General features: G+C 43.4%; 1 protein-coding gene across 3 annotated transcripts; it reads left to right on the top strand.

The window, feature by feature from the left end:
• The first annotated feature begins 1,611 nt into the window (after positions 1 to 1,611).
• LOC103671394 (STAM binding protein) lies at positions 1,612 to 26,210 on the top strand. 3 transcript variants are annotated; one of them, XM_040623317.1, is made up of 10 exons: positions 1,612 to 1,686; positions 3,805 to 4,022; positions 13,415 to 13,490; positions 13,773 to 13,868; positions 15,081 to 15,447; positions 17,360 to 17,484; positions 18,364 to 18,501; positions 23,398 to 23,510; positions 24,092 to 24,191; positions 25,552 to 26,210. In XM_040623317.1, the coding sequence occupies exons 2-10, from the start codon at positions 3,820 to 3,822 to the stop codon at positions 25,606 to 25,608; spliced, it is 1,275 nt and encodes a 424-aa protein (XP_040479251.1). In that variant the 5' UTR covers positions 1,612 to 1,686; positions 3,805 to 3,819; the 3' UTR covers positions 25,609 to 26,210. The 3 variants fall into 3 exon arrangements, with proteins under 3 accessions (XP_040479251.1, XP_008698224.2, XP_040479252.1); XM_008700002.2 differs by lacking the exon at positions 1,612 to 1,686 and adding an exon at positions 2,162 to 2,184; XM_040623318.1 differs by lacking the exons at positions 1,612 to 1,686; positions 3,805 to 4,022 and adding an exon at positions 6,271 to 6,293.
• The last annotated feature ends 1,738 nt before the right edge of the window (positions 26,211 to 27,948 follow it).

The raw sequence follows: 27,948 nt of genomic DNA, 5'->3' as shown, positions 1-27,948 counted from the left end.
GAACTGCCATCACCTGGGCACACCTCCTTTCTAATATCAAGGACAGCCTGTGTGTGATGGTTGCTGTGTTTGTGATTATTCACACCCCTCTTTTATGTGTTTCCCATTCATAGTTTCTTAAAGGCTTCTCATCATAGTCTTAACTTCTAGCATGTTTGTAAACTCTGTTAACTTGTTATGTTAAACGTTACAAAGGAGAGCTACTTTTTGGAAACTGTGCTTAATGGGAGCAACTGCCTCTGTTCCCCCCACCAGCTCTGCTTCTGCCTGTACTTGCACAAAAACAATATCCACCTGCTGGATTTGTTCACAGCTCTTTCCCTAACACTTAGAACAGAAACTGGCACATAGGAGATGCTCAACTAATATTTACTGAGTGGTTGAATGGGTTGGATTTTGTCCTGTGTTGGCTCCCGCCAGGACTCTGACTGCATTGTATGCCTTCCCTATGACCAGCACCCCCAGTGCCTCAATTTCTTCAGGCTCTACCCACCATGTTTACATTCTGAAGGGAAAGAGTCAGTAGAGATATAGAGTTCTGAAGACCCAGTAGGGTGCCCTTTACAACTGTCTTGCAAGAGTTACCTGCAGGGGATCCAGGAGAAGTGATAGTGGATCCTTGCACTGACATGCATAGTTATGCTTGTTGGGGGTGGGGGGTGGGGGAAGAATCTGGTAAGTGCTTTCAGCTGTAAGTCTGAAAAGCCAATGACTCACTTTGGGAAAATCCCAAAGACAGATACACAACAGGAATCAGAGAAATTAGAGATCTGGACCCTGATCTGGTGGAAGGGGTAACACCAGGGCAGGGGCTTTAAGCAAGACCTTGAAGGATAGGTCATGTCATCACGTTAAGGAACTTACAGAGAGGGTCCGGAAGTTTGATGGGTAAAGTATCCCCGGAGAGCACAAGTTTCAGAGTGGTGATACATAAAATCTCCTGAGACAGAATGAATAGCAGGCGTGAAGGACCTTTTTGGAAAGAGGCTGTGCATATACTCATACATACACACACCCACACACGGAATATGCCACTGTTTGTACTTGGTGTAAATGACCTCCTGTCCAGGCTGCAGGGGCAGGAACTGCATCATACAGATCTTTGTGTCTCTGTTGCTTTGCACAGTTGCCCTTAGAAATTAAACACTCATTTTTAATAAATTGTCTTGGTGTTCTGACATTAAAAAGTTAGTCTTAAGTTCTTTTCTAGGCAATAGAAGCGATTGCCGAATACCTCAGGCTATCAATTTTGTGTAGAAGTAACACGAGCTGAAATTTTCCGGGTTTTTTTCCCACGGGTTTAGAAACCTGGTTAGTTTAGCCAGGCACTCGTATTACCAATCCCTTTTTGAATGCTGATTTGTGTGAGTGTGGTATAGGGGCTATCTGGCAGGAAACGCAACCCAAAATCAAATTAATTCTAAAAATATAAGTTAGCTCGATCATTGGTTCCTTTGACTACTTGCTTCCCCGTCTTCCTCGTTGCTTTTCCTTTACCAAGATGGCCGCCGTCGAGCTCTCTCCTCATTGGTCGGTTCTTTCGCAGGTGGCGGTTCTAATCCCGCCCACCAGCTCTCCTCCCCGGGTCCTGTGTTCTTGAGAGTGACAGGGGTAGATCAGCGAGTGGGCGGGGCGCGCGCCGGATGTGACGTTTCCGGAAGCTCCGAGTGTCGTCCGCGGGGACAGGTGGGGAAGGGTCCCGGGAATGTGGTGGGGCTGGGCCGCTGAGCATGGTCGGACTCTGAAGGGGAGCGGCCGCCGTGAGTGTGGGGCCTGCAGCCGTGTCCTCCCCCGCGCCCCCTGCCCGGCCCGCAGCGCGCGAGGCCACTGACGGCTCCGGTCCCAGCCAGGCCCAGCGCGTCCACGCCTGCCGCGCTCTAAAGACCGAGAACCTTGGATAATTTTGCCCTGGGTTGGCAACTTGGGCTTGAGGGCCTTCAAGAAGGGGGCCTCAAGCAGGTGTCAGGAGGTCCCTCTCTGCTGAATACGCCCCCTCCGCTCATTCCTTCAACTTCCTTTGACCTCCTCCGCATCTTTCCTCCTCAGTCTTTTATGCCACCTTTCCCCTTTTTTGCGGACGCCGGATCTCCTCTTTGGAGTGTTGCTCAGCCCTCTAGTACCAGGCACCGCTCGCTGGCCTTGGGAGGGGGTTACATTCTCGACCCTACAGATCTGTCCCCAGAGGTACTGAGGCGCAACAAGCTTCAGTTCGCTTTAATGGGCTCTGGGTCGAGTTTACTGATTAGGCAACCTGGGGAGGTTTTAGATTTGCTTAGCGGCTTTATGAGCCTCTAAAACGGCTTTGGGGGAGATGGAATGCCTCTGCATCTCTGGTAGTCTGCACAGCTTTTGTACTGTTCGTGAGGGTGTTTAGAGAGGAAGCTTGGGGGAAGTGCGACCTAGAGATAGAACTGGCCAAGCGAAGCCTCTCTGAGGGAGGGCTTGGAATGGAAAACAGAAAAACAGTGGATAGACAAATGAAACACATGTGAGAATTTCTGGGCAGATCAGAATCCTGACTGAAGCAAAAGATCTCTGGTGGGAAGGAGTAAGGTTTAAGACTGAAAAGACAAAATGGGACCAGTTGACATAGGGCCTTGAATTCCAAAACGGATTCTACTCTAGTTTGTATATTCTAGAGCATGCTGCTTGCTAGAGTGTGCTGTTATTCAATGTGTAACAAATACCCAGATTCTTTTTGAAAATGATGTAGAGTGATACCCGATTGGGAGTTGGAATCTGTTTCTAACAGCGACAGTATCTAGAAAGATTGTAGAATTACTGCAGTTTGAAACACAGGGACGGAAAACTCTTAGGTTTTTTTGATGGTCTGTTTGTTTTTTTGGTTTTTTTTGCCTTCCAAGTTACCTTTGTGCCCTTTTGTTATTTGAAGAGTGCTTAGTCTTTGAAGATAGATTTGAGTAAATTGTTTTTTAGATCTAAATGCATTACCCTGACATGATGAATGATGTTGTGGATTGACTGGTAAAGTAGTTTATTTTTTTATTATATTACCATTTTTTAAATTTATTTATTTATTCGACAGAGAGAGAGACAGCCAGCAAGAGAGGGAACACAAGCAGGGGGAGTGGGAGAGGAAGAAGCAGGCTCCCAGCAGAGTAGGGAGCCCGATGCGGGGCTTGATCCCAGGACCCTGGGATCAGGACCTGGGCCAAAGGCAGACGCTTAACGACTGAGCCACCCGGGTGCCTCATGGTATAGTGGTTTAGTGAGCAGAACTGGGATTATGAGCATTCATTCCCAGACCAGTTCCCCTCACCTTGGGCTCAGAGATGAAAAAGTACACCACAGTCACTCTCATTAAATTAAAATGACCAAACTTGAAATCATTAAAAATGATCATGAAGTTCATTGAGTATACTATGCCAAGTATTGGGATAGATGGAAGTGGGTAGCTTGTAGGAGAAACAATGCAAAAAATATAAGATACCATCCATCTTTTTATGGTGCTGAGGGCAGGGCCACCTAATGATAAGGAATGGTTAATATGAAGGGTAGACCCGAACCCCCATTATAGTTTTACTCCCTGTACCACCTAATTATGGCACAAGTATTATGGGCTTCTGAGTCAGCCAATGCTTTTATCATCGTGATATGTGCTTCCTCGAGGGTCTCAGCCTTCTTGTGGGAAAGAGACTTTATCTGATACAAGCCACAGTGTATGGTATTTTTCTCTTAATTTTTTCATAAGGTAGAAGTTTGTGGGATAACTGTACTGTGTGCTAGGCTGTGCCGGGGTGATGGGGACCATGGTGCTGATGCCACCTGTTTTTTCTGTCTCAGAACTTCTTGGTCCTGATGTCTGACCATGGAGATGTGAGCCTTCCACCCGAAGACCGGGTGAGGGCCCTCTCCCAGATGGGTAGTGCAGTGGAGATAAATGAAGACATTCCACCTCGACGGTACTTCCGCTCTGGAGTCGAGATTATCCGAATGGCATCCATTTACTCTGAGGAAGGCAACATTGAACATGCCTTCATCCTCTATAACAAGTATATCACGTAAGACACCTCCAGTTTCCTTTTTCTTTTCCGGTGACTGATGCCTCACTCATTCTGCTCTTGTGCTCATTTATTCTGCTCAGAATTGCTAAAACTAGAGAACTTTACAACATCATTAGCATTAATCATTTTTGCAGGCAGCTCCTACATACTGACTGTCCTTGACATTCAAAGTCATGAGTACTGAAAGTGTTATTTTCATGACTCAGTGATTTCATGAGTAAGAGACCTAGCTTTTTGGCCTGTGCCCACGTGGCCCAGCTGTTAGGCAAGAGAGAGGATGGTTCAACTACACATGTTTTGTATTGATGAATGTTTTTTCCTGTCTTCTCTTTATTGAGGCAGCTAATCATAGGATTATTGTTGAAGTTTAGCAGAGCCAAAATTCCTCCCCTCTGCTTCTTTAGTCACATATTGAATGATTCAGGAAAAAGGTTTTTCTTCTTAACCTTTATTATAATCATGTAAATCGTCAAATAAGTATTGACCACCTACAGTTCGTGTGGCTCACCATAAGACCTTTTCCTTGAGTTACTTGGCATCTTAGGGTAGGCAGCATAAATAGAAGATGGCAGTGCAATTAATAGAGAACAACTTCTGAAGCCCCAGTGATAATGAAGTGATGTGTAATTTAGAAAGGGAATAATGTGAAAGGATCTGATTTATAATCTCTAGCCTTGTTCTTTCATGATACCAGGACCTTTAGAAAAATAATGACTATGATGTGTTCATATGACTCTTAATAGTTCATAGAGTATTTCACCTGCATTGTTTCGTTTGATCTTTGTAGTTCTAGGTACATGGAGTAGAGCTCATCATCCTCCCATTCTACACGTGAGGAAGCAGGCTCTGGGTTTAGTGATAAGCTTTGTTCCACACTTTAGAATGAGAAAACTCAGATCTAACTTTTTTTTTGGGGGGGGGGGTTAAGTAGGCTCCAGGCAGGGCTTTAACTCAGGACCCTGAGCTCAAGACGTGAGCTGAGATCAAGAGTCGGATGCTCAACTGACTGAACTACCCAGGTGTCCCTAGATTCTCTAACTCTTACTTCAGTATTCATCTGCAGCATAGGGCTTGTATTTCATTTGTTTTCTTTTTGGTAATGTTCTGTGAGTTGAAGCTAGAGTTGAGACTATGGTTTTGAGCCGTACTGACTATTTTTTGGTTATTTTTTATTCTTTTTTGAATAGGTAACATGTACGTATGGTACAAAATTCAGAAGGCACAAAAAGGTATATATATTTAAAAACTTAGTCTCCCTATCCCTCCTTTTCCCCCAAACTCTCAGTCCCCTTCCCCAGAGGCAGTCCCTCTTATTAGTTTTTTACATGTCCTCCCAGAAATGATAAATGCATTTCAGTTGTATCACATTCAATTTTTGATCACATGCTGCTCTGCAGCAGGGCTTGTCAACCTTGGTATTGTTGATATTTGGGGCAGAATAGTTCTTTGTTGTGGGTACTGTCCTGTGCATTTAGAGTGTTTAGTGGTATCCCTGGTCTCTGTCCACTGGATGCCAGTAGCACCCCTTACCCCCTTCCTGAGTTGTGACAACGAGAAATGTCTCCAGACATTACCTGATGGTCTCCAAGGGGCAAAATTGTCCCGGTTGAGAACCAGTGCTCTAAAGAAAAGTAGCCTAGAAGTGGACTTCCTGGGATTCGTACTGTGATTTTAAGAGTCCCTTGGTAGAAAAGGGACTGCTGTTGTCTCTTTATTTTTTTAAGTTTAGAAGTAGTGCCTGTCTCCTCGGAGATCGTGCAGTCCACCCATGCCATCGTGCCCTGTTCTGTGATCTCAGTGTTGATAAAGTTAAATAGAATTACAATTACATTTTGCCTTTCTTTGCTGTTATGAGTTTTTCATTCCTCGGCACAGTGAACACAAAACTTATTTTCCTGAGAGGTTTCTTTGACTACTGTCCCTTTCTTCTGCTGCTGGTAGAAATAATATTCTTGTATATTTCTAGTAATCTTACAGAGAGTTTTCCCAGAATGAGCCCCCAGGGCACAATTCTTCAAAGAATCATGATTGAGAAAGTTAAATAGAATCATGGAATCACTCTATCCAGTATTTTCTGGAGGACCTTCTGGGTCCTGTTGCCCCTCATAGAAGTGCTTTGAGGGCAAGGACCATATTCATGCGACAAATATATATTGCATATATCTGCTCTCTACCTGGCACTGCTCTAGGTCCTGGATACCTAGGAAGTAAAGTGACCCCTGCCCTTCTTGGTGTACCTTTCTAGTTATGGGAGAAGACAATGAACAGGTAAGCGAATAAATGTCCCGGAGTAAGGCAAATGCTAGGAAACCTGTAACAGAGAGAGTGCTGTGACAGAGAATAACCAAGGGTATCAAACAGAGTAAGGTCTGTCTGAGGAGGTAAAATTTAAACTGAAACTTGAAGGATGCCATGGAGTTGGTCATTCCAAGAGCGTAGAGCAGAGTGTTTAAAACAGGTGTTACTGTGTGTTCAGAAGCTCTTACGTAGGAAATACCTTAGTGTGTTCTGAGGATTGAAAGAACATCATTGGGTTTGGAGTGTAGCAAGTGAGGAGGGAGAAGGAGATGAAGCTGGAGAGGCAAGTGGGGCCGAGTCCTGCAGGCCACAGTTAGGAGTTTGCATTTGATCTTGACAGCATTAGAAAGCCATTGCAGAGTTTTAAGTGAGGTTATGACTTAATTTTATTTATATTCTAAAAATACGAATTTGGGCTACTATGTGGTAAATGGTGGAAGGTGTGTTAAGAGAAGGCAGGGAAATTAGTTAGGAAACTCTTATGGCAATTCAAGGGAGAGACCGATGGTGATGGCGTGAAGGATGGAAAGAAGGAGGTGGATGGGGCATTCTGGAGGTAGAGTCCGTGGCACTGACTGATAGTTTGGGAAGGATGATGGTGTCAAGGTTGGCCTCAGGTTTCTGCCCTGAGTAACTTTAGGATGTGCTGGCCCATTTACTGAGATGGGGAGAATGGTGTAGTAAAGGGGTTGAGTAGGGAGGAGATTCAAGAATTCAGGCCTGGCTTCTTTGACATGTTAAGGTGTTAAGTTTAAGAGGCCCGTGGGATATCCAGTGGGAAGTTGGACATACCGCTCTGAATTGAGGAGAGGTCTGGGTTGGAGATACAAACCCAGAAGTTCTCGGCATGTGGGTGGTTCTGAAGCCATGAGAGCTGCTGAGATCTTCTGGCATATAGGTCTTAATCAGGGGTCCAGGAACCCCACAGGGATTTATTGATAGAATTTAGGCTCCATGAACTCGGTTGGGAAAAACTTTTCTTATTTACTAACCTCTAACTGAAATTTAGCATTTCCTTCCGTTTTGCACAATAGTATTAATAATATTTGTAATGTTGTCACCAGTAGAAATCGATATTTTTATATCACATTATGATTGATGCTGATATCCCAAAATAGCGTTTATACTTACCTCGACTTCTAAATTACAGTATGGTTATTAAAGCCACAATTAGATCCTGTTTTTTAATGTATTAACAATATATCAATAAAGAAGCACATAGTACAATTTTTATATTTTGAAAACTGAATTTCAGTAGAATTGGTTTCTTTTGTAATCCTTCATATTTTATATTATATCATCAAAAAATTATTCTGAGAAGGAGTCCACAGGCTTCATCAGGTGCTAGGAGGATTCATGACACATTCAAAGATCAAGAAACCTTGATAATAAGACTGTGGAAGAAGAGCCTCAAGGTTGGTTAAGTAGGAAGGGCCAGCAGATGAGACTTGAAGAGAGGTTTGAGAGGCAGGAGGAAATCAGGAGAGAATGGTGTCATGGGACCCAAAGGAGGCCCGGAATTGCAGGAGAGCGGCCAGCTGCGTCAGAATGGGTCAGATGGGGTGGGTGAGGTTTTGGGGCTGGTGTCGTGATGTCATTGGTGATCTTGGTAAACAGTTTCACTAGAAGGACTGAGAAGACTTTAGATTGGAGTGGGCTGAAAGGTGAATGGACAATAAGAAAGCAGAGACCGTGAGTACAGTCCGGAGGTCGGCAGAGTTTTTCTATAAAGGGCCAGGTAGTAAACATTTCTGGTGTTGCCGGCCATTTGATCTCTGTCACAACCTCTGTAGTGTGATAACACACAAACGAATGGGTGCGGCTGTGTTCCAACGAAACGTCAGTTACAGATACAGATGGCAAGCCAGACTTGACCTTCTAGTTGTACTTTGCCAAGCCCTAGCATAGATAACTCTTTGGAGGAGTTCGGACAGAGGGTAAAGTGGAAAAACGAGGGAGTAATTGAAGGGGGACAAGGAGTGCATGAGTGTGTGGTGTGTATTTTGCGATGGGAGATTCTAGAGCATATTTTTTGCTGTGGTAAAGGAAGCTGTGGAGAACGAGAAGCTGATGGTTCACCGCAAAAAGAGCTTAACTGTAGCAATAAACTCTTGAATAGGCAAGAGGGGGTAGGATTAAGAGTACACAGATACTTAAATCGATTTTGTTCTGTGACTTGTAGTTGCTTTGAGTGACATGAATATCCATGTTCACAGTGAAATCAGTATGGGGAATCTGTCCCTGTATATGGGGCCCACTGATGGGACCATTTAATACGATGAAGGCCTGGAGGAGAGCTCAGTGAGAAGGGGGTGGGATGGAGCACCTCATTTACTAACTTTGTTAGATTTGGAGTTTAATTTGGGACTTCGTTGGATTGGCTTGACCTGAAGCAATAAATGTAGCTACTTTCATTTTTCTTGCAGGTATCTTTAAGACCCTAATTCTGATTTTGTGAACTGGCAAGCCGTAGGAGTTGCAAAAAAGTTCTGGCTTAATATTCTCAGTCTGTTTTTCCACTGAATTTTCCGTGGTATATTCTTGTCAGTAACAGTGGCTCACTTAGGCAATTATTACAACCGAGGAGAGAGGAGGGAGGGGAACAGGCATCTACCTCACCACTCCTCTGCCTCCCCCACTATTGCAAGTCATTGTTCTAGACCTTTTGTGGCTACTTTCATTCCGGATTTTAAAAGGCAGTTTGTTCTTTTCCCTGGGGCGGTTCAGGCGTCTTGATGAGCTGCAGCACATTGCACTCTCAGAGGTTCTCCCTCCTGTAGGAATGCTTTGCCTTTTGCAGACCCCAGTGTAGCAGGATCTTCAGCATATTAAATCAGTACATATTTTCATCATGAGCACAGACAATAATCCAGGCGGTGAATTCTTTCACAGCTTTTTATGGTCATTGACTAGGCTACATAGAAAGGAGTTACAGAGGACTTAGGCAATTCTTGTCTACTGTGTGAGCCTCCTGTAACACAGACCTGCTTTCTGAAAATGGTCTGTCACCTGTATCGAAAATGCTTTCCTCTGGGATTGGGGCTTATAGACCAGGATCTGTGATCATACTCACTTTGCTGATTAATTTCTAAGATTGGAAGAAGAGAGGAGAGTCCTTCATCTATCCATGTTATAGAATTTCTGCTTGACTCTTTGAGTTAGTTATTTGTATAGAAAATTAATATTCATGATTAAAACAATTTTTTTTTCCAAACCATCCAGCAAGGGAAATACTAAAGTAAAAAGAAGAGTCGCATCCACCAGAGATAACCGCTGTTAATTCCTTGTGTGTACAGGAAAATGTTTATGTCTGTACAAGCACATAGGCTCATGTGTTTATTCCTTTTTTCTTAAAGCCTGAATGAGATCATACAATATATTCTACAACTTGCTTTCTTAACAGTCATATCTTTCCATATCAGGACATACCGATCCATTCTCCTCATGGCCATTTTTTCTGCCTGGAACAGTCTTGTTCCAGATCTCTTCATGGCTTCCTCTCTTCCAGTCCTTAATTACATGCCATCTTCTCAGCGATGCTGTCTTTAGCTGCCCTATCTAAAATCTCACTCCCTCCCCTGTCACTTCCTGTTCCCCTTCCCAATTCATGAGACTTTCTCCTAGCTGATTATCTGTGTATTTTTTTTCTTTTATTGTCTATCTCCCCACTGTAACACACATCCTATGGGGTGGGATTTATTACTGTTGTTCACTGCCAAATCCCCAGCCTTTATAACAATGCGTGGCCTGTAGTAGATGCTCAGTAAATATCTGTTGAATGAATGAGTGAATGATTATGTTGTTCATCATATTTGGGTACAACATAATTTATTAAATAATCCCCTGTTGATGGACAGTTAAGTTTTTAGTTTTCCCTACTTTTATGACCAATGCTATATTGAATAGTCTTATACGTATATCTTTGTACTGTTTTGTAGGATAAATTCCTAGAGGTGGAATTGTGAGTTGAAAGGATATACAGATTTTAAAATTTGAATAGTTGTCACTCCTCCCCACCCCCAGGAAAATTGCAGTCCTGTGATAATGTATTATCAAATTACAGTCCTGTTAAGAGTGTATAAGGACACCCGTTTCCTTACACCTTGTGTACATTAGTTATAATCAACCTTTAAGCCTTTGTCAATCTGATGTATGGAAATGGTACGTCATCTTAATTTGAATTTCTTTCATTGTAAGTAAAGTTGAATACCATTTCATATATTTACCTTTTGTATTTCCTTTTCTGTGTATCTCTTTTTTATCCCCATTGTCCTAACAGGTTGTTTTGCTTGTGTTTTTGCCGATACAACTTTGCTTTGGTATGTTTACCCTCTCTAAGTTGCAACGAGATCTAACCCCAGAGAACAGTATACCTCTGGGCCACAGGTATTCTAGGCCTACAACGCTTCTAGCCCTGGCATTAACATCTTTATCTGTTCTTGCTCACACTTTTTGTTTATTTATTAGTAAAAACGATTGTATAGCGTACATAGCAGTCATAGCAGATGTCGGCTGTATGCTAGGCACTGTGCTCAGCACTTTTTCTTATTTATTTATTTATTTATTAGTTAACATACAATATATTATTAGTTTCAGAGGTAGAGGTCAGTGATTCATTAGTCTTATATAACACCCAGTGCTCATTAAGCACTTTAAAAAAAAGAAATCTCTGGGGCGCCTGGGTGGCACAGCAGTTAAGCGTCTGCCTTCGGCTCAGGGCGTGATTCCGGCGTTATGGGATCGAGCCCCACATCAGGCTCCTCCGCTATGAGCCTGCTTCTTCCTCTCCCACTCCCCCTGCTTGTGTTCCCTCTCTCGCTGGCTGTCTCTATCTCTGTCGAATAAATAAATAAAATCTTTAAAAAAATAAAAAAAATTTAAAAAAATAAAAAATGAAATCTCTTTAAGTGTCCCAGCAGCCTTATCAGGTAGTACTAGTTTGTCTCCACATATATGATATATAGAGAGAAACTGAAGGTTAGTGAGACTGAGTAACTTGCTAGAGTTCACACAGCTAGGAATGGCCAAGCCAGGATTTGAGCCCAGGCAGGGTAGCTCCAGAACCTGCCTCCTCACCGCTGATCATTTGCCTCCAGTACGGACAATGGGTTATGTGGCCTTTTCTGTTTTCAAGAGACCCTTCTGCCCATATGTTCCCCATTCAGAAAATTGACTACAGCTGCTGAAACAAGAGAAAGGTATTCATGTACATGTCTAGAAGTTTTATCTTTACTTACAAACTAGATTCCACTCCATGGTTCAAAATCAAAATAATAGAAAGAGGTGTATGGTGAGAGGTTTCACTCGCACTCTTGTCCCATCTACTCTATTTCCCCTGCCCTCTACTTTCCTTGGTTTCCTGTATTACTGTGTACTTATAAGTAAAAGTGTATGTACATACACATATAGAATTGTCCCCCTTTCTTACATATCAGGAGGCATACTACATGCACTTTTGTATACTTTGGGGTTGTTTTTACTCAGCTCATCTGAAGGTTTTAAGACCATTTTATTCCTGAGATATTTATCGAGTGCCTCCTCATACAGGCAGTATGCTGGCTTTAGAGGGACTTGCAGAGAAGCACAAGACAGGAATCTCTGGCCTCAGGGACTTGACAGTTGTCCAGGTTGAGAGCGCAAGTGAACATGAAGTGTGGTGTTCATGTGACATGGTACTGTCTTGGCTGATTCAGGCTTCCATACAAAGCACATTCAGCCTGCTAAAATTATGAACAGGTACCTTGGTCTTGTAGAGCCAAGAGTTACTGAGTTAGAGGTCTCTTGAACGTAAGAACTAGTCTTACTTATCTTAATATCTTCTTCAGGGCTTGATGGGTGAACAAATGAATCTGTATTTTAAATATAGACTTCAAGGAAACTGTTTTATATCTTTTTCCATGAACCCAAAGGGAAGAGTTTTAGAAATAATTTTGATTTTAGAGTTCATTCCTCTGAAGGGTCTTGTCAAATTGGATTGAAATGAAAATTTCATGTGCCTAATATAGAACCAAGGAAGGAGGGTTCATTTGAAAAGAGTTTGCTTTGGTGGGGATCGACTCCTTTCCCCTTACTGAGGCTTCCTCCTCCGTTTACTCCTACCCATTGGCAGAAAGTGGAAAAGATCAGTTAGTCCCAACTATGGTATGGTATTTTAGAGCTGTGGGGAAGCTCCCCTGAATTGATTTGTTTTGGGTCTCAGCTTGTATTTATTACAATTTAATTCTATTAAAAGACATCTTTGTTTGGTACCCCTCCAACAGTTCTGGGCATTCCAGGAGCCATGTAGAGGCAGAATGATATAGTGGTTAGAAGAGTAGATTCTGGAAATGGCCTGCTGAATCTGCCACTTTGGGCTGTGACAAGTTACTGATCTTCTACTTGTTCTCACTGTTTCCAAGTAGCCATCATAAGTGCTAGAGATCTGTGAATTGATTCAGTTTATTTTTCCCACTGAGCTTTACAGCCACGGACAAAACTGAAAGATAAATCTAGCACTGAATTTCTCTAAGAACTTTTCGTCAGGACCATAGTGCACATCACACACGTTACACACACGTATTACGCACATACAACACATGTACTGTCTAAGCATCTCAGTGCCTAGTATGATGCAAGGAATATTCTGCTTTGAAGGCACATGAATCCCAAAGAAAAAGAAGCCAAAGTTAAGGTCACAGGGCTAGAGTAGTCATAGAACATGGGTTTTCTCAGCCTCCTGCCTTTGGTTGCCAGACTGTTATTTGAAGAAGACTTTGTGACCAAGGCCCTTTCCTTTGGAAGCCTGTCACGGCCATAATAAGAATCTCTTTGGAGGTATATTTTTGGGCACAGGGTAGGTTTGCTTTTTTCCCCCCCATCTTTTTAGTTGTGGGAGTCCAGTGCTTCCTGCACACCAGAGTTGGGAGAGGAGGGAAACACAGGGTTAGAGGTGGGTGGGGAACATGGTCACTGGGTGTGTGTGACCCCTGCCCTGCGTGTCTGGAAACCTGCCTCGTGGTGGCTGCAGGGCAAGGGAGTTGCTTTGCCTCAGAGTCTGTTGGACATTTGGACATTTTCTTTGCGTGATAATGATTCTGATCCATTTTCTTTAGGCTTTTTATTGAGAAACTCCCAAAGCATCGAGATTACAAATCGGCTGTCATTCCTGAAAAGAAAGACACAGTAAAGGTGGGTCTTCATTTTCACTGTTGCCCATCTAAAAGCTTCAAAGCAGCACAGACTAACTTCAAGGTAAAAGTAGTGGTGTCTGCATCTGAGCATCAAATCCTGCAACGGGAGATAAGGCCATTTCACCAAATCAGTTAAGAAGTAGCAGGTATGGTACAGTAGGGGCTATTTTACGTTGTTTTTGGAAACGTTGCCATTGCCAAGTTGACTTAAGTCTTTTTACTTCTCTACTTAATTAGCTGGGAATTATTCTGATTCTCAGTTTTCTATTTTGTGTCTCAGAAGTTAAAGGAGATTGCATTTCCCAAAGCAGAAGAGCTGAAGGAAGAGCTATTAAAACGATATACCAAAGAATATACAGAATATAATGAAGAAAAGGTAAGTATATAACAGCAAAAAAGAAAGAAAGAAAGAAAGAAAGAAAGAAAGAAAGAAAGAGAAGGAAGGAAGAAAAGAAAGAAAGAAAGAAAGAAAGAAAGAAAGAAAGAAAGAAAGAAAGAAAGAAAGAAATTAATTTTGGTTTCTTAGGCTGTGCCCTGGCATTGCAATGTGATATTTTAGCAGATCCTGTGGTTTTAGTATCATATTTTATTTTTCTCAGCAAAGGCCAGAAACTCAAAAGAGTACAACACAAGTGTTTAGGCTGAGGATTCTAACACAGATTTAGCCTGCTTGTCCTAGAGGGTGATTTGAAGGACAGAAAGTCTTGTTTGCTGTATCTAGAGTGAGAATCTAAGAACAGTGAAAATTTTCATTAAAACATAGGTGTTTACATCAGTGAATTTTGGTGTATTGATTCACATTTGGTTACACCTGTTTATAATAACTGATGTTTTGGAATCTATTTTCAAATGATTCTTGTTAGGAAGAGTTAGTTAGAGCACGTGGAGAAGCTCCCAAGGCACATCCGGGGTCTGTGTCAGATGTGAATACTCCCTACGGGCCCTTCCCCGTTACTTTGTAGTGCTCTGCTGAGCCCTGTTCTGGACTCTGAAGCTGAAAATCAGCAGAGAGGTAAACAGCTATGAGACGTCTATTTCTAAGGGACTGAGGGAGTGAAAACCTAATTGTAGGAGATTATTACTTGATATTTCTTATTAGTTTAAAATGTTACTCTGTATTGAACTGATCACCAGGAAAATTTTGGAGGCTTCCTTTTGGGTAAGAATTCGGTAAAGACCCCCAGTACAGCAGGGTCAAGTTTGGATTTGGTTCTATTTTGCAGCCTTACTTGGGATAGAGAATGTACACAGAGCCCAGTTAGAATAGCACTGTGTGCGATGCAGATGATGAGGTGAGGTGGTAAGTTGCATCAAGATTTCAGTAAAGAGGAAAATGTGTTAGAGCCAGTGGGGAAGGGTCGTGAGGGGACTCGCTGTCCTTGAAGAGTCGGGCTGCCGTGGCCGGCTAGACCCAAGCGGTGACATTCCGCGGCTGTGGAACCGGTGACGGAGGAGCGAATTCCATGTTGGGAAATGGGGCCAGGGCCCGTACACATGTTGGGAGACCACTCTGCCTCCCAGCCGTGTCCTCCTGAGGTGTGAAGTCACCTGAGTGTCACGTGTAAGCCGGACTCGTCTTTCTTTGTAGAAGAGGGAAGCGGAAGAGCTCGCCCGGAGCGTGGCCATGCAGCAGGAGCTGGAGAAGGAACGGCAGCGGGTGGCGCAGCAGAAGCAGCAGCAGTTGGAGCAGGAGCAGTTCCATGCCTTCGAGGAGATGATCCGGAACCAGGAGCTGGAAAAGGAGCGGCTCAAAATCGTGCAGGAGTTTGGGAAGGTGGACCCTGGCCTAGGCGGCCCCCTGGTGCCGGACTTGGAGAAGCCCTCCCCAGCCGCGTTCCCCCCGGCCCCTGTGGCATCCGCGCAGTCTACGGACTGTAATACGGCCGTGAAGCCTGCCAGGCCACCCGTGGTGGACAGGTCCTTGAAACCGGGAGCGCTGACCAACTCAGAAAGTAGTGAGTCCGCTTGCTCCTGTCCTCCAACATCTCAGTGGCAGCCAAGCAGAGGGTCGTTCTGGGGGTTTCAGCCCAAGATCACCTCCGTGATCCCACTCATTAGACCCTGGTCACAGAAGCCCCTTTGGTCTGTACTGCCGCGCTGGGTCCTGTCACACGGCTATCTTGTGAAAGTGGCCATTGCTTCAGCCATGTAATTTACCCGGCACAGGTCACTTTTCTGAAGAGCTCATAATCTCCTTGAAAGTCAGACCCTCAACTTCCAAGGATTATACAGAGATTCGAATATTCAGTGAACTAGAGACCACTGTTGGCCCTCTGGAAGGGAAATCTGAAATTTATAGTACCACTTTACAATTCAACAGTTGACTTTTAAAAAATAAAAATGGGCAACTGAGTTGTGCTTGCCTTGAAAGTGTTCCCAATCCTTAAGGAGCTTAGTCAAGGTAAATATTATATGCAGTTGGTGATGATTCAGTGTAGCCATAAAAACTATTGGCAGTCTTTCCTGCTCTCACCACTGATAGCCTGAGACAGTAACAGTAGCAGCAAAATGAGCCATATACCTCTATTAGTAGAATAGATCATTTTGGGAAGGAACTGGCTTTCAAGTAGCATTTAAGGAAGTCAGCTTTGCAGGAGATCCACTTACAAGGACAACGTAAGAGTGGGCGGGGGGGGGGCGGTGTTCCAGACTCTGAAACATGGCCTTTAGGATTTCTCCCCATGGACTTGGCAGGCTCGTCTCCCACTGCTCTTCCTTCATCCATATTTTGTGCTCTGGTCAGGTTGGACTATCTTATCCAAGGAGGTTTGTTAACGTTTGCCCTGAACCTAAAGCCTCCTTTCTCTATCTCTGCCTTCCCTGCTTTGCCTAAAGTTTTGCCAGATCCCCTTCCCTTCATTCAGATTGATTCTGTTCTCCTTAAGACTCCCAGAGCCCTTAGTATCTGTAATGCAGTTGAGATCATTTCCCTAGTGTAGTCATTTGCTAATAACGAGATTTTAACTTCTTCCTGTTGGGGCTTGAGTCTTACTCATATTTGTGTTCCCTGTGAGCTGAGCACAGTGTGTGCCCTGGTGTGCACTCGGGGAGTGATTGTGGAATTGCAAGGAAAGGACTGTGCTGAGCCTTCCTTCAGAATCCTCAGATACCACTGTCAGACCGCCATGTGACTGCGTGGTCCCTGGTCTGTTACCACTACGGCAATTCAGAGCTTGCAGAAACAGAACATCCTATTTCCTTTTTTTTTAATGAAAATGTGACCATGAAAGACACCCCCTAACGTGAGCCTGTATTCTTTCTCACAGGGCTTTTCCCTGGTGTCCAGCGACTGGGCCCATTCTTGGCTTATAAGCTACTTTGTGCATTCATGCCTCTTTTGAGGACCAGAATGTGTTTTTTGTTGTTGTTTTGTTTTGGCATTTTATGTTCTTCTAAATGAATAAATTCAGAATTAGTTATCCGAAGTATTTTCTGTTTATTTTCCATTACCCAGAATATATCTGGTGTATTTCTTTGAAAGTCCTACTCTCCAGTATTCTTATCTGAGAAAAAAGAGAGATTTAAAATAAAAATAAAACCTCGGTTGAATGAGGAGGTTATTTTTTTTTATCCTTTGTATTAGATTGTGACAGAGAATTCCTGAATAACTCAAGAACTTGTTTTAAGTAGTAGTTTACCCTTGTCTTAACTTGAACGGTTAAAGCCTCTTTTCTTAAAGTAATGTGCTTGCAGTGGCTGTGGCCACAACCCTCCTCCTTCTCATCCATTAGGATGAGATCCCCACTCACTGTCTACAGTTCGAGGAGCCCAGTGATTTGGCATTGCTCTCCCAGGACTGCCAGCTCTGGGGTCTGCTTGGGAAGGCTCTCCCCGCGGTCTCAGACTTTTCTCCTTTCTCCACGACAGCTCCTACAATCGACGGACTGCGCCATGTGGTGGTGCCTGAGAGGCTCTGCCCGCAGTTTCTCCAGCTAGCCAGTGCCAACACAGCCCGAGGAGTAGAGACATGTGGAATTCTCTGTGGAAAACTGGTAAAAAAAACAAACGCTTGAGACTGTTCCTTCCCCCTTGGCCTCCTGTGACTCTCAGAGAACATATCCAGGGTCAGTTACTGTTTGCGACCATCCCTCTGCAGAAGGAACTGGGGATAGCAAAATGCAGTGTTACTTCAAGTTTGGTGACCTTGCATTTCACTGATTTTCACAGTCCTTTGAATTAAACGGATTATTTTCATGCTAGTAGTAAGAAATAGGTAATTCTAAACTTGGTAGGCAGAGCCAGCATTAGCTGTATGTCAGTTTTTGAGTACCTGCTTTATGGTAGGCCCTGGGAATGCACAATATGTAAGCACATAGCGTGTGTCCACAAAACGTACCGTAGCATTTTGGAGAGCTGGGAGATAGATACCCCCAAAGATAAATAACACACTGAATGGTATATGCGGTAGAGCGCTGGGAATTTGGAGGAAGGAAAGGTTATTGAAGGGCACTTGAAGAACCCATTGCCGACTGCTGAAGGCAGAAATGAGTGAAATGGAATAGACGGAAACTGAGCCTCAGAGGATGAGAAAGGCTAAAAGAAGCAGGAAGAGGGAAACTACCTTAGACTCAAGCAAAGCAGGAGAAATGGTACTATCCCGGACCTTCCTGGGACTCACAAGTAGACCTGTCTGGCTGCAGCTGGGAATTCCCACAGGGCTGTGGGCACCTCTGGCTCTGCAGAGCGCCCCCTGCAGTGCGCATGAGCAGCCGAGGTTGGGAACCACTGAGTGAGGGACTAGGGAGCACAAGGACTCGTGCTGGCGTGGGAAGGGCCTTCGCTTATATGGATGTTTCCCTTGCCACCGCTGTGACAGAGTGGGGTTGCACAAGTGCCAGGGAATGGTGACAAGCTGTTTTCTCCTTTGACAGATGAGGAATGAGTTTACCATTACCCATGTTCTCATCCCCAAGCAAAGTGCCGGGTCTGATTATTGCCACACGGAGAACGAAGAAGAGCTCTTCCTCATACAGGATCAGCAGGGTCTCATCACACTGGGCTGGATCCACGTAAGCAATCCCGAGCTCTCTGAGGGCCAGGCTCCTCCTCTCTCCCCATGTTATAAACACACTGCGTATTTCTTTCTTTGAGCAAAGTGAACTATATCCAGATTATTTAGGTGATTGTTTTTCCCTCGGTCGGATGCACACTCGACTTCCCTAGCATACTTGACTGCTTCCACTCTGGTATTGATTTCTGGGAACTACTTAGGGCTTTTTAATTTTTTTTGATTTTATAAAATGTCTTAAATTGAACTTGTTTCCCTAAAGTCCCAGTTTCCCCCGTAAGTGTGGTAGGACGCAGGCCTAGAGTATACATAGATATCGACTGTACAGGCTCTGCCTACTTCATACAAATGATGTTCCCGAGAGGTATATAAATCAAAATATTTTGATGAACCAAGGAAGTTAATTCGGATGCTTGCATTTGGTCTTTGTTAAAGCAGCATACACCTTCATGTAAACCAGTTGGGTCACCAATATGGTCGATTTTCAAGTGTTTACTTATTGTGCGTAACCTTCTGGTGATATTTAGGTAAAATGTAATTCCATCCCTAAAGATCATTTCTACATTTTTCTTTCTGTTCCTTTTCAACTCTCCATTCCACAGACCAAGCTACTTTTTGTGTTGTGTAATAGGCTTACAGACAAACAAGTCTGCTCATTTCTGAATTTGGGGCGATTACATGTACTTGTACATTAGACTTGGGAAATACTGACCCAGGAGGCAGTCCTGTGTGCCTCTCCTGTCTGCATTCCGTGACCTAAATATTTGCCGTCTACTGGGGACCCCCTATTATAGTATGCGGGAGATAGAAGATTTGTTTCTTATCTGCCGGAGGATACAAATTTGAGTAAGATGTGGTTTTAGTCTCGTAAAGGGGATTAGACAAAGAGACAAATAATCACTCTTCAGCTGAGGCAGAATGTGCCAAGCGCCTCAAGGGATGCGAACAGCACTGTGGATTCAGAGGAGGGAAGGGTTGCACCTGGCTTCATTCACTAGAATTTTGATAAGCTAGGCTAAGGGAGAATTCCATATGCAGGGGGCAGCATTGGAATAAGCCAGCTGTGTTCCTGAGACATTGAGGGTCTGGTTTGCTGGGGTTCGTGGTTCATATCAGGAAACCATAGTCGATAAGCTTTAATGTGATACATTGGAGCAGTGTTCTGGGGGTCTTGGGTGGATAGGCAAAATAGTTCTGCTTTTTAGTAAGTGGAGAGCTTTTAAAGGTTTTTGAATAGAGCAATGATATGATCAAAGCTATTCTTTAGAATATCTAAAATAAAGGCAATTTTAAAGTAGGTCGAGGCAGGGAGATCATATAAGAGGTTAGGGTGATGATCGAATCTACTGATGAGAGCTAGGGTGATGACATTGCATTTAGGAAGGAAGTGAATGTAGGATTTCAGGGGATGTGGGGAATGAGTAAGAGGAGGATGAGTAAGAGCCAGTGGTGACTTAGAGAGCAGGCCTGACTCATGGGGTGGCAGTGATCATCCCGTAGCTAGAAACAGGGGCTCCTGGAGGATAACTTACTTTAGAAGTGGGGTGAATTGTGGGTTCAGTTTTGGGCATGTTGAATTTAAAGTATGTGTGAGGCATTCTGTCGGTAGAGGTAGTTATCAGGCAGTTGAAAATGTGGCTGGGACATGGGAGCAAGGTCAAGGTGGGAAAGGGATTTGGGAGACCTCTGCATAGAGCTGACCTGGGAGGCCTTGGGACTGGAGGAGAATGGAGAGCAAGAAGAGATTCACCAGTGGTTGGGGGCAGGCTGCCCGGGGGAGCATAGAGAATAGTTGGTCATGAAGCAAAGAGGCGGAAGAGCAGGGGGTGGGGGGCAGTGTTAAGGCGCAGAAGCAGGAGGAGGTGGAACACGTAGGGGCTGAAGAAGTAATGGGAATTGAGGTTGTGCTGATGGTGAAATGTACACTATTTTTTGAAGAGTTTAGTTGACGGGGAAAGGAAAAAAAATGGGATGGCGGTTTAAGGAGTAGCCAGGTTGAGAGAATATTTGCTTGATTTATGGTTTAGCGTGAAAGGCTTGAACATGTGTTTTGTTTTGATTTTGGTTTTTTTGAAACCTTTATATTGGAAATATATAAGAAAGGACATAAAGATAAATGTACATTTCAGTGAATCATGATACAAACATCTATGCACATGCATGACCCATGTGAAGACCTAGAACATTGTGAGAGGCATGCTCCCACCCCCATGGTCTTGCCCTTGTCACACTTCCCCTACGATACAGGGTACTCTCTCTCCTGACTTTTCTGGAAATCCTTTGCTTTCTTTACAGTTTTACTACCTATATGTATATCCCTGCACTTGATAGTTTAGTTTTGCCTGGCTTTGAACTTTACATAAATAGAATTATGGTATATATTCTTCTGTGTCTGGCTTCTTTTGCTCAACCTTTTTAAAGTTTGTCTGCATTCTTGTGTGTAGTTGTGTGAATGTGTTTGCATGCGCAGTGAGCCAGCAGAGCTCAGTGGAGCATAGCGGAGCCAGGAGAGGGGATGTAAAGGGACAGAGACGAGGTAATGTGGAGGTAGGAAGGTATTCGATCAGAAGTACAAAAAGGGGGTTCATCTTCATATGGGGGAGAAAACACTCATCCTTCTGAGACAGAATTGGAGGAAGAAAGAAAGATACAGAAAGATTTTGGAGGTTCTGTTTGGTGGGGTTGATGGAATTCATTTGACTCAGCAGGGTTGCCGTCTAGATCCACTGCCCGCTGGAGGGAAGACAGGTGGTTTTAGGAATTGGAGGAGATGTGGGAATGTTCAGGTAATTACTGTTTAGACAGCAGGTAGAACTCAGCCACAAATGAATAAGGATTTCTAAATCAGTGAGGGTCCAGCTAGGAACAAATTTAGAGCTGAAGTTGATAGTATTTCAGCTTTTTTCCCCTGTGATATTTCTGTACCATTCCTCCCTAACTGGGGATTAAAAACAGAAAAAAGCAGAAGTTTGCTCAGATCCTAAACTTGGCAAGAGGATTATGCAGAAGATCAGTTCTTCCTTCTTACTTTGCCAGCTATAAATCAGGTTCCCTGGTCCTAAAGTTTATATGGTCATGTGTTGATCACCAGCTACCGGGTGACCCTCCAGCCCCGTGTTCAAGGCTGTCCTTCGGCTTCCTTCTGCCCTGCCGTAGCTCTCACATCGCTGTCCCGTGGCTGCTCTGCTCCCATCCAGGCGCCGACGCTGCCCCCAGCATTCAATCTCCTTGTTCATTTCTGTTCCTTTGGTTTATTGTTTTCTCTTCACAAAAATGCCTTCCTCTGTCTCCAGTATGACGGACACAACTGTTTTTTCAAGAAATTCAATTGTGAAGGGAAGGAGAAAGAGAAAGCACAATAGAAGGGAATAGAGGCTCAAGACAAGGTTTTTTGATTTAGTTTAACAATTATTTATTGAGCTTCTGCTGTGTGTCTCTAGATTGTCTTTCTAGCTACCCCAGCTTTAGATCAGAGGCCTAGATCAGCTTGCATAGGCCTCATTTGTTCCCAGTTAAAATTCCTTGTTCTAACCATGGGATGAAAGGTGTGGGCACTGGCCATTTGTCCTGTAGGATAACATAATTAGGTGGACACTGTTTTTCCCTTGTGATCACCAGAGTTTGTACCTGCCGCACGAGGTCCTGTGTGTGGATTTGCTGTCAGCACTCAGCTAACGTGCTCCTGGCCTGCACACCTCTTCCACAGTGAGCTGGCCACGGCTTTCTGTGGAGGGGGGCTTCTCAGATGAGGCTGCACATAAGAATCACTGAATGAACTTTATTTTTATTTATTATTATTGTTATTATTTTTTTTAGAGGTGTGGAGAGGGGCAGAGGGAGAGAAAGAATCCCAAGCAGGTTCCACGCCCAGCATGGAACCTGACGTGGGGCTCGATCTCACAACCCAGAGAGCATGACCTGAGCTGAAATCAAGAGTTGGATGCTTAACTGATTGAGCCACCCAGGTGCCCCTGAATGAGCTTTAAAAAAAAAAAAGTTTCAGGATGGATATTTCTCGGGGCGGGGCACAGGAGCCAGTGCTTTTGATAGGCCCCTAGGGAGCTTCAGCTTGTACACAGCGGGTTTGAGAACGCTGATCAAGTACACTTACTTATTTTCTGGCCTGTCAGTGAAGGTCGGTAGTCTTTTTGAGTCTTATGGGGGCTTCCTTTTCCATTCTTGTTATCTGTACTCACACCCCTCTAAGATGAACATAAGGCACTATGCTACTATTCATTGGTGTACAAACAGTGTGCTCAATAAAACATTAAATGATTGAAAACAACTGAGACAAATTGAATGCACGTTTTGATGGTTCTGTAATGGATTACCCTCAAATTTCAGTATCTTGGTCCTTTTCCCAAACAAGATAGGGACTTTTGTGTGATTTAGCTACCACTGAAATCCTGTTTGCCCCCTGCTTGTCATATCCTTGGATGGTATGCTTTAGCCATAGGACAGCATTTGCCATTTTTGCCTATAGAGCTGCACACCCATGCTTGATCTTTCAACACTACTGTCAGGAAGAAGAGTCATTCAGCCAACTGTGGTTTGTTAAGTCCTTGACTTCTACCATGTTGAAGTATTGGACAGCGTCTGCCATCTATTCCAGGATGGATGACTCTCCGTTGCATAGAGAAAGCTTGTGTGGGGCCAAATAAGTCTTGATGGTCAATTAGAAATTATGAGTTTCTTCACATACTCCTGTTAAGCTCTACTTATTTATAATGCTCAAAAGTAATGAACTTCAGGCATATCCCGTCATGGCTACCAATGGCTTTATGCTTGAGAAGGAAATTGTGGCCAGCTGTTGAGAACTCTTTGGCTCTGTTTCTTTCATGGGCCAGGCTTGGCTGTCTCACTGAGGGGGTTCTCAGATGTTTTTTCCTCTTCTCAGACTCATCCCACACAGACTGCCTTCCTCTCCAGTGTTGACCTACACACTCATTGCTCCTACCAGATGATGTTGCCGGAGTCAATAGCCATTGTTTGCTCCCCCAAGTTCCAGGAGTAAGTACATTGATGTAGTTTGGGGCATTACAAGGAGATAGTGGGGAAAAGCCTCTGAGGAAAGGGTCTCTATTTGGAAGACCTTGTTCTCTGTAAAATACATAGAGTGTGGTATTAACTGGCTGTTTTAAAAGGTTACCTTTTAAACACCATACCCTGATACACTTAGTATGCTTGTTTAAAAAAGATAATCAAAGCACAATTTTGATGCTTTTCTAAGAAAAGGACATAAGAAATTTGAAGTGTTTGACTTGAAGCAATAGGAATTTTAAGAGACTGATGTCAGATTAAAGAATTTCAAAGTCAAACAGATTATCTCAGTTAGCTTCTTTTTCATTCTAAATCCTGTTATTTACTATGAATTCTCCCAGCAAAACTAGTGTGGTGGCAGTGATGAGTCATTCTCTGACTCTGATTCATTCACCAGAGAAGAGACCTATGTGCCAGCATACTTTTGAAGCTGTCTCAAAATGAACTCCGTGTGTGTGTGTGTGTGTGTGTGTGTGTGCGTGCATGTGTGTGTGTGTTTGGAACTAGGGGACACCTTTGCTTGATTCTGGGCCTGCTTTTTCTTATTGCAGAACTGGATTCTTTAAACTAACTGACCATGGGCTAGAGGAGATTTCTTCCTGTCGCCAGAAAGGATTTCATCCACACAGCAAGGATCCGCCTCTCTTCTGTGTATGTATCTATATAGAAGAAATTGGGGCTGTGCTTCAAGCAGGAAGGACAGTCTGATGAGGTGCATTGTCCCTTCTGACCCACATAGAGGATCAGCCTTGTCACTTATCTTTGCAAATCTTCCTAAAAAGGACATACGTGGGAAGCAGTGTGGGTGGGATAGGAATGGATTTGAGTCGTAGCTCTGCCATTTAAGGACTATCTTGGATTAAACTTAATCTTCCTGGGCCTCAGCCTACTCATCTGGAAAGGGGGATGATAATGATGATAAAAGCTACTTTATAGGGTTAATGAGAGGCTTATTTGAGGGAATACACAGAAAGTACCTGGTGCAGTAGCTGGCTTATTAAGTGTGAGTTTTTTTCCTGATCAACGCCTAAGCCTGTACCTCAATAAGAGATTTGAATTCAAAGGAAAAAAGCCATTTAAGATTGGTAAGGTATATTTGATTCTGAAATTTTGCTTAAATAATCGGGATTTTTTTTTATGACCTTCTTAGGAAGTTTTTTTCCTAAGTTGTATTCCGTGAATAAAAAGATTCAGTTGCTGATAAGATCAGTATGTTTCAGTTTGTCCCTCAAATCTAATGTGATGGGTTGCTTCACTCCATGCTGGCCATGGAGTGTTATTTCTTTTGGGTTTACCAAAAAATGACCAGTGTGGAAAAGGGACTCAGAACCTTGTCTCATGAAAGGAACTGGGGATGTTTAGAGGAGAAACCTCAGGGAGGATCTGAAAACCAACTTCAAGTGTTAGAGGAATTGTTGTATGAAAAGGTATCAAGTGCATTACACAGGACTCCCAGAACTACAACTAAGTCCTCATGGAATGCTAGTTTTCAGCTGAGTTTGAGAAAGAACTTTCTGAGAGATCTGTTCAAAAATAGGTCAGTCTGCCTTGGAATGTAATAAATGTCTAGGTACCAGGATGTTGAAATAGTGGCTGCAAAAAAAGTGCCCACATTTTTAGTTTTTCAGTTATAAAGACCCGTTTTGCATGCCAAAAGTGAGCATTCCCCACGTGACAGTGGGTGCACTGTGTAAGCTGGTTGACACAGTGACCCCAAAAAAACCTAATGAATTCAGCAATTCTTTCAAATAAATGTATATTCCGTGAACAACTCTAGAATATACATCCAAATGAAAAGTAAATGAAGATATGTGGGCCCACACTGATTGAGGCTACAGGTAGGGACTGGGGAGTCACTGATTCCCAGGCCCCTCACCATAACTGCATGTAAGTAGCAGTCTGGCTTCCAGACTGGAAACCACTAGCCAGAATAAGCATGTTAAATAAGGAGGTTTAAAAAGTGACGACTTAGAATTTTCCAGGACTTTCCCTTTCTTTTTCCCTGTTGTAGAGCTGCAGCCACGTGACCGTTGTGGACAGAGCAGTGACCATCACAGACCTTCGATGAGAATTGACTTGAACACTTTCCAAGACTATACAACCATATCAGTGTACTGTAGCCCCTTAATTTAAACTTTCCAGAAAGCTCTGGAAGCTTTTTTAGGCAGAATTGAAAGTGAGTATCACCTGGGGGAGAACTGATTTTCTGTTTCTGGTTTAAAAAGAAATAATTGGCTGTATTTTTTAGGCAAGTGTGGAAAATAGCATGATGATGCTAAGAGAACTTTTCGGTCTGTCTGCAATTGTAAGTTGAAAGAATGGTATAATGAACACTTAATCTATACTCTTTGTTCTAGATTCACCAGTTGTTAACATTTTTTTTCCTCTAAGCTATCCTCCTAATTTCTCCACCAAATTGTTTATTGTTTGCCTTTGGAATTATTAAGGGCATCTATGCAGAAATTTGGAAGCCATTTAGAAAATCTTTGAGTTTTCCTGTGGTTTATGACAATATTAATGAAGCTTATTACAAGGGTGAGAGATAGCTCGCTATGTCTGACCAGATGGTGAGGCCTGAAAACCCTGACGGATGATTTTGTCAGGAAGTATTGTTATTTAACAAATATTTCAGGATATTTTTTCCTCTACAATAAAATAACAATTAACATATTTTGTGTGTTTATGCTCTAGAGTGGTCTGTTTGATCGAGTATTGTTGGAACAGGCTAACTAAAAGATCTGGTTGTTTGGGGAAAGGTGAGGGGAAAATGGAATTTGAGCTGAACTGACACCTTGAAGGTGTGTCCCAGTTCTCTGTTAACTGCTCAGTTTCATTTGTCTGCCTGTTACCATCTTCCAGAGCTGTGAAGTTCTCTGTTCTTTTGGTGTTGTCTCAAGTGGGTCATCCCATTCACTTCCTCCTTATGCCCTGAAAGCTTTCAGCTAACGATAGTAGAGCCTTTATTTGCAGGGCCAGGTTATGCTCCAAATGAGTGATTACATTCCCTTGCCACCCCATCCTACCAATGTTATTATGTCGACTATGTTTTTCTGGCCCAGGCAACATCCAGGAAGGTGTTTGAAGCTGCAGTTGGTTCTAAATTGCTCTTTCAATGAGCTGAACCTAGTGTTCTAAGATGGCCTAGAAATAGTGGTATTGTTTGTGACCCCTCAGGAGAGGGCAGGAGAGTAAATACCTTGTATAGGAGAAGAATGAGTTCTTTTTCTATCAAAATTCTGTGGGAAAAAGTCTGCAAATGTATGAAGTTTTGCTTCATTTTAAAGTTTTGTGTCCTTGAATATATTATGTTCTTTATCACTTAGGTTAGTGTCCTTGAACTTTAACCCCGGAAGAACGAAGTCTATATTCTTCTTCTCCTCTTGGGTTCTTAACTCCCAAGGTATTGAAAATTCTTTCTTCTGCAGTTCTGGTGTAGGGAATGTGGGGCCAAGGGAGTCTGGGGAGGAGTCTGGGCAAGAACGCCTCTCCTGTCAACTGCTTCCTTTCCCTACTGTGGCCCCAGAGGCAGCCTAGACTGTCCCACCTTGTCTTCATAGTCCTATAACTGCCCCAGTCTGGTATGTTCTAAGAAATTCATCCTTTCTTTCCATGCTCAGGGCTACTGCTTAGTTTAGGGCTTTATTGTCCCTTACTTAGACTAGTGCAATAATAGGCTTTTACCAGGTCTCCCTCTCTCTCTCTCTCTCTTTTTTTTTTTTTTTCAGTATTTCTTGACTCTAACCTGTTCTGCCTAGTACAGTCAGGAGAAGCTTACGGCCACATTACGGCCATCCTCATGTTTCCTCTCTTGCTCCAAAACCTACAATAGCTTTGTATTGCCTAAAACCTAAATTTAGCCTTTATTCAGAACTTTCTGCATATGACCACATAATGCTCTTGCCCCTGGCTACACATTCAAATGTCTGGGGAGCATTTACAAAAAAAAAATACTGATACTTGTGCTCTCCCCCATACCAGTAAATTCTGAATCTCTGAGGTGGGGCCCCAGACCGTGTTTTTGTTTTGTTTTCATCTTTGTCTCTAAAGCTGCTGGGGTGCAGCCAGGGTTGAAAAGCACTGCACGAGTCATAGTTCAGGGACCACTATGCCTAAGAATTGTGAGCTCTCTCATCCATCTCTGCACTTCAGAGACATTCTGGAAATGTTTTTTAAACCAGAGTAAACTGAATATGTCATGTGTCACAACCACATCGGTCATTTACTTTTTACCAAATGGCCACATCTTTTCTGCCTCTGCGCCCATGTGTAAGAAATCTCAGAGGCTGCTGGGGGCGGGGCAGTGGGGGCAGGAAAGCAGTCTGCAGATGCCCTCTTTGCACCTGCCGCAGCATAGCCACTCTGCACGGGGCAGGTTCAGTGTCTCCCCGCCTAGCTCTGGGGGAAAGCT

The sequence above is a fragment of the Ursus maritimus genome, unplaced genomic scaffold (assembly GCF_017311325.1).
Source record: "Ursus maritimus isolate PB19 unplaced genomic scaffold, ASM1731132v1 scaffold_6, whole genome shotgun sequence".
NCBI lineage: Eukaryota > Metazoa > Chordata > Mammalia > Carnivora > Ursidae > Ursus > Ursus maritimus.
This window is presented reverse-complemented; position numbering and strand designations above follow the sequence as displayed.

Bases quoted from the DNA above. Each gene is read 5' to 3' on its own strand.
- LOC103671394 (XM_040623317.1), top strand. From the start codon at position 3,820: ATGTCTGACCATGGAGATGTGAGCCTTCCACCCGAAGACCGGGTGAGG. The intron at 13,491-13,772 runs GTGGGTCTTCAT...TTTGTGTCTCAG, and splicing joins AAAAGAAAGACACAGTAAAG to AAGTTAAAGGAGATTGCATT. The intron at 17,485-18,363 runs GTAAAAAAAACA...CTCCTTTGACAG, and splicing joins GAATTCTCTGTGGAAAACTG to ATGAGGAATGAGTTTACCAT.